Source organism: Taudactylus pleione, unplaced genomic scaffold (genome assembly GCF_031769625.1).
Source record: "Taudactylus pleione unplaced genomic scaffold, aTauple2 ptg001314l, whole genome shotgun sequence".
Taxonomy (NCBI): Eukaryota; Metazoa; Chordata; class Amphibia; order Anura; family Myobatrachidae; genus Taudactylus; species Taudactylus pleione.
In genome coordinates, this window is record NW_028285714.1 from 376258 (window position 1) to 389154 (window position 12897).

The window sequence follows — 12897 nt, forward strand, 5'->3', positions numbered from 1 at the left end:
AGGATTCTGATAGCAAACTTTTTAATTCACAGGTAAGATCATCCAGCACTGCAGGCCCCCCTCTGAGCCAGTACATTAGTGCCGGCCCCGCTATGCCTCTGATGGCGGCTCTGGTAGCAGCTGACAGCTTAACTGGTGCGTGTAGCAATTAAAAATTATTTTATGGAAATTGAGGAAGATTATGGGCAGCCTAGCACTTCAGAAGTGAAAGACATGCTCCCTTTTTTTTGTACACATCACTGTGAAGTGACAATCTTTGTCCCAATTGGGAACTATAGAATTGTCAGGAGGTATGTATTGCTCGGAATAAAAATTAGCAACTATTTATCTACACAAATCTGATGTGTAATGCGTTGAGCATTTCAAATTTTGAGGAAAACCGGATGTGTGATCTGGTATGTACTGTATTTTTGTGTAATAGCGTGCATATCCAGTGGCATTTTATAAATGAGGGGTCATGTGTGCAAATGCTTGTGTGGGCTCCATTCCCCACTGGAAAAATGTCACTGGTACATACTCAGAAGGTGGCTATGACTACTTCTTGAGAAATATGGAGCCTGTACAAAATCACATTGTGCTGGGTGTGTGATGTGATGCTCCCTTGACCCATGGGCCCGTGTGCACTGAACCCATATTACATAAGCCCCTGTGGATATAATATACAGGCAGCCATAATGCAAATTTTGCATTCTAGCTCTAGCACTATCATAAGCTCTACATAAAACAACTAACTGATAGGACTTCTTGTTATGCTTAACTGTTAAAGTAAATGTTATCTCCAGTTCAGGGGGATTCATTCCTCCAACTTTGGGCAATGTGGTGCACGTGAGGAATCTGTCTCATTCTCTGAAAATCTCTCTTGGCATTCCACCCAGAAGACAATTGCTCATGTCTAACAGTATAAGATATGAAACACCAGCGATCATGCTCTTATAATTTCAATCTATTTTTTGCCTAGGATTAAAGATCTTATCATGTGATCTAGAAATAAGCTTTTATGGAAATAAAAACAAGCTGTATGATAAATTAAAGATAAATGAAAGTTACTGTGGCAATGTCAACAGTACAGACCTTTCTAGCTTTATGTTTGGATGTCTAATAAACAGCTTCATGTGCTGAGTGCATGGAAGGCAATAGAGAATGTTAAATGGTTACCTTCAGACTACTGGCATATCTATAATGGGTGCAGGGTGTGCCGTGCACACAGGCCCCTGGGTCCAGGGGGTCCCATATCTCACACCCTACACCCATATCCTAAATACTTACCTCTCTGACGTCCCACGGCAGTAGCAGCGCTGCACAAATCACCAGGAAAATGCAGCTGCGGAAATTTTGCTGGTGTTTTGCGTATGTGCAGTAGATAAACCATGAAGAAATTGCCTGCTGCGCCATTTCCCTGGTGCCCTGTGCTTGCGCAGTAGACTATTGAACAGCCGGGTAGAGAGGAGGGAGTTCCAATTGGAAACTGCACATGGACCCCTCCTCTCTCAATACACCCCTACATAAACATAGGTTTAAAGAAAATGGTTTTGCTATGGGTGCTTCTGCTGCTTTCAACAGTTGCTTACCTCCTTCAATCTAAGAGGCATGTTGATAAAAAAATGTTTGTGGGATATCTCCTGAAAGTACCCATTTTTTAACAAATCTGCTGTGATTCCCTGTTCTTGACCACAAAAGTAGTCCCCAAAGGTCTGTTAAAATGCCAAATTTACCAAGCTCTAGAATGTGAAGCTTGGCTCCATTGTAACCCATGGACTATCCACTGCAAAAGTTTCTGGGAGAAGTAATGTATCTACTAGCACATTTGCAGTCAACAGACGCTTTACTCTGGATGTAGTTAGGAGACCGGAGGACGAGATAACGCCGGTCTCAATACCGACAGGGAAATCCCGACAAGGGACTTAAGATAGGCATTGAAATACCGACGCCTATCTTAATCCCAATGCTGGAACACTGCAGGATGCCAGTTCAAACAAGGTAAGTCCGGGGAGCCCTTAGCGTTGGAGGGTGTCTCTAGTGGGAATTTGACCAACACAAGGGATGATGAGAGAGGAGAGGAAGCAGGAGGGGCCCAGGAGGAGGAGGGGGAGCACTGGCCCCTGCGTGTCAGAGGGTGTTTGACTTGGGTAGGGGGGCGAAGGTTGTCAGTGGGCGGGGCTTCGGAAGGACTGCTGTAACAGTGTAACAGCGCAGCAGCTCTCCTCAGCAGCAGGTACTCTCTGGGTCCTCCTGCAGTGGGGCTTCCCTCAAGCTGCCTGCACCATCGGGGTCCTCCGTGTTGGGGGTCTTTTCAGTGGGTCATCCTCATGATGTGCACATCCTCTGGGTTAGCGGGGTTACCCCCTAGGGTACAGAAGTCACCCTTCTTCATCTACAGGCTGCAAGGCTCTTCCCTCTCTGTCCCGGCAACCGCATTGACAGCCATTTGCAGCCCTGCTCACAGGGTCTCCTCATCAGCACCAGGCACCTGCTGCAGGAATACCACCAACAGCAGGGGGCAGCCTCGGCTGATCAAGAAGACTGGGGCAGCAGCAGGGCTCCTCCTTCTGGGCAGGGTCGAGCCTATCATTACGCGTGTTACGCAGACTGCAGAGTTTATTCTGTTCCTGATCCTCGGGGCCTCTCTGATCCATGGGGCCCAGTATGGGTGTCCCCTTTGTCCCCCCCTTTCACTGGGCCTGAGTAGCTTTAGAATCCAACACGACTAAGATATTAACAGAGATTGTCAGGACCAAACTATTGCATATAAAAGTTGAATTAAATGCTGAGAATGACTGCATCACACACAAAGAGTATTATGTCCAGAAAGTTTAAGTATAATTACTTTGTATGTCATAAAGTTGGACACAAAGGGCCAGATTCAGAGCCGGACGCAATTAGCGCTCGCTCGTCCAGAAAATAGGGGTGGATATTCAAATGAACCGTTCGCTGTTTGCGGTCTGTTCACGCCTCTAGGTCTGAACGAGCGAACAAAACTTGCGGTCGTTTTTTGGGAAACTACGCCCCCTGGCTGCTCGCATCCTACGTCATGTCCGCTATTTATTAGATTAATCGAGTACATCGAACAGCGTATGAACTGCTCGCTATTCTTGTGGTTGGTTTTTGCTACCACAATTTTGCGAGCAGTTCTGGCTATAAAATAACCCAGTGACGTGGTCAATGAAGCTGCTGTTTTAATTATGCACACCCATAAAACGCCCGTTTTGACCTCTAAGCACGCCTGCAATCGGATCTCCACTCCACGTTTTCAAGCACCTTCCCCTGTTACCACCCACATACGCCTCATTCTGTCACTCAAATTAGCAGGCATTCGCTATTTTGCGAGCACATGAATTTCGGCCGCACTGACTGGTTCGCGCATGCGTATAACGATCCGTACGCATGCGCAGTTGGGCAAACATCGCTCGGAGCGAACGACCTGCCGCTTACGAGTGGCTCTGAATCAGGCCCAAAGTTTCTAAATGCAAAGTGAAAGATGTGAATGACACACATAAAATTAAGTGTAACAGTAAAAACAAGTCAGCCTTAAGTTTCACAGAAAGTAACAGAAGAAATTGCTAGTATATTGACTCAGGAGCCACAAGACACTTCAGATGCAATCAAGAATGGTTCACAATGTTAAGTACTTGTGACCTATTAACATTCAAAGGAATAGGAGACAAAAGTCCTAAGCTAGGTACACACATAGCCACTAGTATCCTAGAGCAGAAAGGATTCAAAGTCGAGTTCACAAACGGAAAATGTGTTTTGCAGAAAGGAAGAGGAAATGTGAAAGTGACAGGAACCTGATACAGAAAACTGTATGTCCTAGACACCAAGGAATATTATGAGATGATGACTTCTGACTCACAATCTATGAAATTCTGGCAGAGGTGGCTAGGCCACCTCCAGTAGGGTATATCCAGAAACTTCTTGATGGACTGGTGCTGGGCAGGGCCGCCATTAGGGGAGGACTGCCGGGACTGGAGTCCCGGGCCCGGCCTCTGGCTGAATGGGACGGGGCCCGCCGGGGCCCTCCCGGTGCCCGCTACTACCACCTAACCTTTGCAGAGCCTGCAGCCTGAACTACCCCCTTGAAGAGAGGAAAGGGGGCCCGGCCGCCGCTGCTGCCGCCTGCCGACCCGGTCCCCGTTACTAAGTGATGGAGCTGGAGGAGGCTGCCTGGCTGCTACGGCCACTCCTCCACCAGCTTACAGTGCGACAGACTCCAAAACAAGCTTTCAATAAAGCTTGTTTTGGAGTCAGCACGCGTGACGTCATGACATCACGGCGCGCCACTGAAGGGCGAGGTCGACGTCGGAGGAGCCGCTGATCAAGAGGAGCTGCAGTGAGTGGACCGCGGAGGAAGTTGCCAGATCCTTCTCGTTAAAAAGGTAAGTGGCGCACAAGAACTGGGGGGAGAGGGAGTTAATTAAAAAAAACAGGCATGCGGCGGGGGTGGCGGGGGATTGGCTTTCGGGAGTGAGGTGGGTGTTTAAAAAAAAAAGGAAGGGCACAGACTGCATTCAGTAACAAGGGGGGGAGAGTGAGATGTTTAAAAAAAAAAGGAAGGACACAGATTGCATTCAGTAACGAGGGGGAGTGATGTGATAAAAAAAAGGAAGGGCACAGACTGCATTCAGCAATGTGGGGGTGAGAGTGAGGTGTTTTAAAAAAAAAAGGAAGGGCACAGACTGCATTCAGTAATGTGGGGGAGTGATGTGATAAAAAAAGGAAGTGCACAGACTGCATTCAGCAACGGGGGGGGTGATGTGATAAAAAAAAGGAAGGGCACAGACTGCATTGAGTAACGGGGGGGGGGAGTGATGTGATAATAAAAAAGGAAGGGCACAGACTGCATTCAGTAATGTGGGGGAGTGATGTGATAAAAAAAGGAAGGGCACAGACTGCATTCAGCAACGGGGGGGTGATGTGATAAAAAAAAGGAAGGGCACAGACTGCATTCAGTAATGTGGGGGAGTGATGTGATAAAAAAAAAGGAAGGGCACAGACTGCATTCAGTAACGTGGGGGAGTGATGTGATAAAAAAAAGGAAGGGCACAGACTGCATTCAGCAATGGGGGGGTGAGAGTGAGGTGTTTTAAAAAAAAAAGGAAGGGCACAGACTGCATTCAGTAAGTGGGGGGAGAGATGTGATAAAAAAAGGAAGGGCACAGACTGCATTCAGCAACGGGGGGGAGTGATGTGATTAAAAAAAAGGAAGGGCACAGACTGCATTTAGTAACGGGGGGGGTGATGTGATAAAAAAAAGGAAGGGCACAGACTGCATTCAGTAACGGGGGGGAGAGAGTGATGTGTTTAAAAAATAAAAAGGAAGGGCGCAGACTTCATTCAGTAACAGGGGGAGTGATGTGATAAAAAAAGGAAGGGCACAGACTGCATTCAGCAACGGGGGGGGTGATGTGATAAAAAAAAGGAAGGGCACAGACTGCATTGAGTAACGGGGGGGGGAGTGATGTGATAAAAAAAAAGGAAGGGCACAGACTGCATTCAGTAATGTGGGGGAGTGATGTGATAAAAAAAGGAAGGGCACAGACTGCATTCAGCAACGGGGGGTGATGTGATAAAAAAAAGGAAGGGCACAGACTGCATTCAGTAACGTGGGGGAGTGATGTGATAAAAAAAAAGGAAGGGCACAGACTGCATTCAGTAATGTGGGGGGAGAGATGTGGTAAAAAAAGGAAGGGCACAGACTGCATTCAGTAACGGGGGGGAGTGATGTGATAAAAAAAAGGAAGGGCACAGACTGCATTCAGCAATGGGGGGGTGAGAGTGAGGTGTTTTAAAAAAAAAAGGAAGGGCACAGACTGCATTCAGTAACGGGGGGGGAGAGAGTGATGTGTTTAAAAAATAAAAAGGAAGGGCACAGACTTCATTCAGTAACAGGGGGAGTGATGTGATTAAAAAAGGAAGGGCACAGACTGCATTCAGCAACAGGGGGGGGGGGAGAGTGATGTGTTTAAAAAAAACAGCAATTCCTGTACTATATTAAAATTTAGGGGTCTATTTACTAAGCAGTGTTAGGAGACAGAGTGAAAAGCGATAAGAAAGTGATAAGGTACCAGCCAATCAACTCCCAACTGTCATTTTTCAAACACAGCCTGTGAGATGGCAGTTAGGAGCGGATTGGATGGCACCTTATCACTTTTCACCTTGTCTTCTAACACTGCTTAGTAATTAGACATATATATTAGTGTTCCAAAGAATCCATTTTGTTTTCTTAAAAAACAACCTTAAGTTTACGGGAGAGATAAATAGATTTTTCTAATTTCTATAATATGTTAAGTTTTGATGTATTTTTTTTTTAGAACTGTCACTTTTGCTTCTTTTTGTCTTTGTACGATTTAGTACAAAAATGTAGACCTAAAGATTGATTTAATTACATAGTACAAGTAACCTGTCCCGTGACCCATAAAAACTAATCAGATGTTAGCTTTGATCAATTAGACTAATTAATGTATAGGGCTGACTGGTTAGAACAACACACTATTGCAGGGTCTAAACAAATGGAATAGTTAATTTCATGTGTTGTTTAGTTACTGTTATTTTGTTTAATATAATTGATTAGTGTCAATAATCTCTTATTAATAATGTTTTTGTTTTTGTGCAGTTATTTTTTTTTACTTTCCAATATGTTCATGTCTAAAACACGATATTCTGCTCTATTGTATACTAATTCTAACTTTTGTTCACAATTCTTTTTTCTTGTAGGTGCTAATTTATAAAAAAGAAACAATAAGTAAACATAAGAAATAACTGAAAAGATATTACAATGACAAAAATTACAATAGGAAAACAACAGTCAAAATGCTGTATATAGAATATTTATGAACACTAAGTAACAGTTAACAACAAAAAAGAAGAAAACATTTTTTGTTCTAATTCTTATATTGCACATACAGAGCTGGGGAAAAAAATACAAAATAAAACAAAAGAAGTACAGCATGTTCAAGCACCATTTCCCTGCCCAGCACACATTACATTCTAACATGATGAGACAAAGTGACATGTCCAAGGTCACATGGATCTTATACTGGGATTTTAATTGGGGTTTCCATCAAGTCTGAAAATCAGATGCACAAAATAACTTATTCATAAATAGTACAACACTTTCTGATGGCAAAAGGCCAGTTTATTGTAAAAAAAAAAAAAGTATATTATAAAGAACCTACACCACATGAAAGAATACTAAACATAAAAGACTATATGGAAGTTGACACTAAGGAGACCGGTTAAAACAGAGGAGAGCTGAGGATCGGTATTCCACGATCCTGAATAAGCCTTACGTAGGTGTTCCCGTCATGTGCCGCTAAGCATCTTATGCGGACAGAACGGGAGTCTGCTGGCAGACCCTCTTCTTGTTTTAACAGCATACCAATCACCAGCGGAGAGCCTGGAACATTCTGGTGCGTCATCACTAGAGCCGCCGTATCAAGCATAAGCATTTAAATCCTGTTAACATCTGAGATCAGCGTTACAAGTGCAGATAAATACCTTTTTGATTCCACAAGCTGAATTTCTACATCCAATATAATATTGTTGTGTCTAATGGGGCATGCACACTAGACAATAAAAGTGAACAATATGAATGATACCGATACTGTTCAACGATATATCATTCATATCGTCCAGTGTGTATGCACCAAATAGACCAGTCGTTAACAATGTTTGCTGTTGTGCAGACATGGAGGCCAATCTGACGATATCGTCAGAAAGTGCCTGTTCAGGGATGTGGCAGGATGACATCACTGAACGATATCATTAACGATATTGTTCAGTGTGTACACCCAATATCTTTCACCAATATCTTTCAGCACATCGTCTAGTGTGTATGCCCTTTAAGTGAGTCCAAAGACTTACTGTAAGTATGGTGCTGGACAGAGGGGTTTTTAATCATTGCTTGTCTAGGATTTCCTTCATACTACTATACAGTATCTATTGATCTGAGGATTGAATATACAGTAGAGAGACTATAGTAAAAGAGCAATCTTTAGAAGATAGTATTGGAAGTGGACCGACACCCTTGTGCTTTGTGGCCTAATTGTCTTTTATGTATTGTATTGTTTTATGTGGTGAAGGTTCTTAATAATATATGTTGTATACTGGTATTATACAGTTTTTTACAATAAACCATCCTTTTTGACATTTTGTATTATTAGTATTGTACTACTTATGTATAAATTATCTGTTTTAAATAATATTTTGTGTACCTGATTTTCTCTGGCATAGTATGCGCTGAACTACTTTATGTCATTTCCTTTATGGCGCCTGTAGAGCATCCACCATTCTAGCAGAGTTGGAGGGTCCTTAGGGTGGATTAGTGCAGCCCCTACTTTCTTTATTTTATATTCCTCTAGAGACGAGCAGTTCGGTTTTGGCTCAGATCTTAACTCCAAGTTTGGATCACAGAACAAGGCAAAACATCATCTTTCATGGAAAAAGATGACGTTTTGTTTGTGAAAGATGGCGTTTGCTTTGGCTCCAGACAACTTAGCCCTAGTGTGTGTGCATGTGGTAGTGAATATAAGGGGTCTATGTACTAAGCCTTGGACAGAGATAAAGTTGACAGAGATAAAGTGCCAGCTAATCAGCTCTTAACTCATTTTTCAAACACAGCCTGTAAATTGACATTTAGGAGCAGATTGGTTGGTACTTTATCTCCATCCACTCTGTCTCTCACCAAGGCTTACCATTGATGATAAGCTTCACTGGGCTGGGATTGATGTGAGTGGCCAGATATTCTCTGTAGAGCACTGCAGAATATGTGTATGCTATATAGATAACTTAATAAATAATAAATAAATAAATAATAAAATCAGTATACAAGTCCAAAATTAACAATTCATTTCACCATGCAGTATAAGAAATAAAATGTGTTGTTTTTTTTTTACAGAAAAAAAAAAACAGGAGCCACCTCAAAGATAAAAACAGGGCATGCCCCTGGGCACTTTAATGATAATGAGGCTACAGATTTGACTATTCAAATGTTGCCCAGTTTACTTAAGAAACTGTATACATCAAAATCTGTGTATCGTTGTCAATGTAAGTGATTTCCAGGATAGGACTAATAACAATTATTATATTGTGTCCTAGGATGGCACTTGCAAAGTACATTCCTTGCCTGAGGTCAATACTCAGAGTGACACGCAAAGATTCCAAGTCATTCAGCAGCTATCCATCATCTCGGCGTTCCACTGTTACCAGCCATTGCAGTCAATCATCTGACTTTAGTGGACACCTCAAACTGAAAAATCGTCTGCCTTCTGTATCAGATAGCGAATCGGTAAGAAAAGCAACGTATTACACTGTTGCTATCCACTGCCATACTACAGTATGTTTAAAAATATATGTATTAAGATGTCTTTTTAGCAATGCGAAAAGCTCCATTTGGCAGCTGAACTGAGCTTTTCTTTATATATAAACTTATCAGACCGCACTTGTATTGTACAATCTGGTTGTTCAGCACCGATATCGAATATCTGTATCAGTGCCATTTACACCCCATATATGTGGCCATTACTGATCTGGATAGTCAGTGGTCTTGCTGCACTGCCAGAACTCAGTGGGTTGAATTCAATTAATCAGTGCCATAATTAGGCGGAGGTGTGCCCTGTGCCGGCCCTGCCCCTAAGTGCATGATATCATGACATTATGCAGTAGGGGTTGAGTCGCAAGCACCGGGAAGTATGGAACTGCCTGGAACATCCTCAGGACACTCCAGTCAGCTGTACAGCCTGTAGGGTGCATGCCCGGAGCATCCAAAGGCACTGTAGCAGCGATACTGGCTCGCCATCTGCTGGTATAAGTTAATCAAGTGTTGAACTGATCAGTTTGGTGTGTGACATTTGTGCGAATGAGTCTGAATCTGTATAAGAAGTGTTACGATGCAGTGACCACGACTGTTTCTCACACCATATTCCCCTCTCCGTGAGTCACCTAAACTTTCCTGTCAGGATACAGTGAGTTACCCAACCCTCACTCTTGTCCATGTTCTACCTACAGATGTGTCCTCATAAGCCTAGTGTCAGAGCCGTAACTAAGGCTCACGGCGCCCGGTGCAGGCCACAGCCCTTCCATATGATGTCACTCAGAGGGGGCGGGGCTACAAACACCGATAATTACAGCAATGTCTGGAGCATCCTCAGGATGCTCCGGGAGGCTGTAGGAGCAGCAGTGTGACCGTCTGAAGCCTAAGGACGCTCCAGGTGGCACTGATGCAGAGATTCTGGCTGCAGGGTGCTGTTCCAGACACCCTACTAGCCAGATACAGGAGCCATGGGTGAGCGGCGGTGCCGCCAACTAAGCGCTGCGCTCTGTGCGGCTGCGCAGCTCGCACATCCCTATTTACAGCCCTGCCTAGTGTGTATATGCCATATGACGTGAGACACCCAGCACGACTGAGCTGCTCCAAGAGGTATAGCGTACCATATTTTTCTTTCAAATTTTGCATCTTATTCAAATTGCAGATTTAGGGAAACACCACTCAGAGTATACTAGAGACGCTGGGCTGCAACATTAACAATACAAGAATTAGCTTTAAACACGTACAGAGTCGCTGATGAAGGACAACGGAACATGGCGTGAGAAAAATCTGGGGCTGCTGCTCACAGTACAAATGCTGCACACTATATTGATTAGTGTAATCTAGCAAAGTAGTTGTGTCCCTTCCAGCTGTGCATCTAAATCACATAAATAAAACATTTTCAGCGAGAAAGCTGCTGGGCGCAGCCGAGTCACCCGGGACCTGGCGCTGAGAAGGGCTGTTTGGCGCAACTGAAGCCACAGTGTATGAGGACACATATGTAGTTTGTTGTTTAAATACTTTGTTACTCCAATGATTTATCAACTTAAATTTACTGTACCACTGATATGTCAGTTTCTCTGTTACTGTATATCCCCATGTATGGCGCTGCAGAAACTATGTTACTATGCACCTTAAAAATTAAAAATTATAATATTAAGATAATTTCAGGCAAATAAAAAAATGAATAGAGTAAATATATAAAGGTGTACTCTGCCATGCAAACCACTGATTAGTCTCTAATAGTAATCTCAGTGCAGACCAGGTGGGTTGTTAGTCACCTCCTATATCATGAAGAGCAGACTCAATGCTAGTCTTTCTGCATGTGTGACCATGCAAGGATCTTTCTCAACAGTCGTTGCTTTATGTGTTCCACAAATCACACCCAGTTGGGTTCCTGATCTCCGTAAAATATGTGGCATCCTGTACATTCCATCCTTCACCCTCTCAGCTACCCATTCATTCAATGAATAAAATACATTACATTACAGGGCTGGACTGATACTGAAGCTGATATCAGTAGTGTGAACTCCAGGCCAGCCAGTAGGCAGGTTTCCTATGAAATGGGCAAAGACACCACTGAGACCAATGACATAAAAGCCAAAGCTAAACTGAAAAGTCATGACTCGGGAATTTTTGAGAAGGTAACTCAGCATTTTTGCAACTCTGCGTACAGTGTATATAGAAGATATATTTTGGTCCTCAGCAACAACCCTTTCCATTATTTGCCTTGTGGCCCATTAATTTCCTGCTTATTTATTTCCTTTTCTGATGTGTGATTTGTGATATGCTTTTATTATTTATTCAGCATTTTAAACCAAATATAATATGTTTTAATGTATGTACGCGTATGCTATTCCTATGTATTTATCATTTATAGTTGTGTCACTGAAGAGTTGTGACTCCCTTACTGTAAGTTTTGCATTGTCGTTTTTGTTTTTTTTATTCTAAATATTGTTTCTATAGCTTCAACAACAATCGTAATCACATGCATGTTTCATTTTCATGTGTTCTAGACATCAATGGATGCAGATGACATTTCATTGGTAGAAATTGCCACATCAGATCGTAGTTCTCCTCTTGCTGTAAGTATGCTGAACATGATTTAGTACACAGAGTGTAAAGTTCCAGCTTTATTTGGAAGCATTAAAAACATTTATCAGGTTTGGGGTAGACCAAGGAATCAATGTATTGCTGCGCTGCCACTTATTTCAGGAGAAGGAACTGCATTATTTGTTGTCCCTGCCATCCCATGCTGTCTATTCCAGTTATAGTAGGTTCTAATTCACAAATAGTGACATATCAGTGGATGACTCAGACTATAAAGAGCCCAGGTACTTAACCAGTGGGGTTAGTTTATTGATAGATAGCAGGTACAGCCGTACTCACTGTCACAAGCACACTGGTGATGGAGCGGAGCCGGTGAGTGCATGCTGCTTGAGGGTAGCGGTGCAGAATGCTGGAACAGCATTATAGCAGGTATTAACCAGGTTACTAGGAGCTAAGTAGTACTGTCCCCCACCATGCCACTCTTACACAACAAAAACAAGATGGCCCCTACACATGCTCAGTAGTGACCATGGCGGCTATCTTGAGACAGGGAATAAAGTCTACATGGAGAAAAGGAAGACTGAAGTCTGCACAGTAGCGCACTCCTCTTTCAACAAGACTGTGGCAAGAGATGTACTGGCAAGTGAGGATGGTGTGCAAACAGATAGACAATAAATGGCATAATTATAATTCTAGCAGTACTGGTGTTTTTTGTCTTTAAATGTTTCATAAAGTTGCTGGATCATTATTTTAGTTGTTTGTAATCTTAAAAAAAGTAATGTGTTTTCTTTTTATCCATAGCTTTCTGTAACTAAATTACCCATGCACCTTTACTATTTAGGACTCAAGTACAGTACTTACATTTATGAAAAACCAAGTCATACTCCAGTATGACATTTCCATAGCTGCTGAAAAAGATTTAGGGCCGCAAGCAGTGGTGTCTGTGTCTGTTCACTTTTGCTGGTCATAAGTCTGCGACTTTATGCAAATGGTGCTACAAGCCCTCCCCTGGTGTACAGTTGCGCATCTCAATGTGCAAGGAGTGT

General features: G+C 43.0%; 1 protein-coding gene across 1 annotated transcript in view; it reads left to right on the forward strand.

Moving 5' to 3' along the window:
• The window catches only part of OPN4 (opsin 4), a 151538-nt gene that overhangs the window by 129137 nt on the left and 9504 nt on the right, over positions 1-12897 (forward strand). Inside the window, exons 8-10 of the mRNA XM_088463051.1 lie at positions 9094-9283; positions 11293-11445; positions 11818-11886. Coding sequence (XP_088319177.1) covers positions 9094-9283; positions 11293-11445; positions 11818-11886 — 412 coding nt within the window. The remainder of the gene's footprint in view (positions 1-9093; positions 9284-11292; positions 11446-11817; positions 11887-12897) is intronic.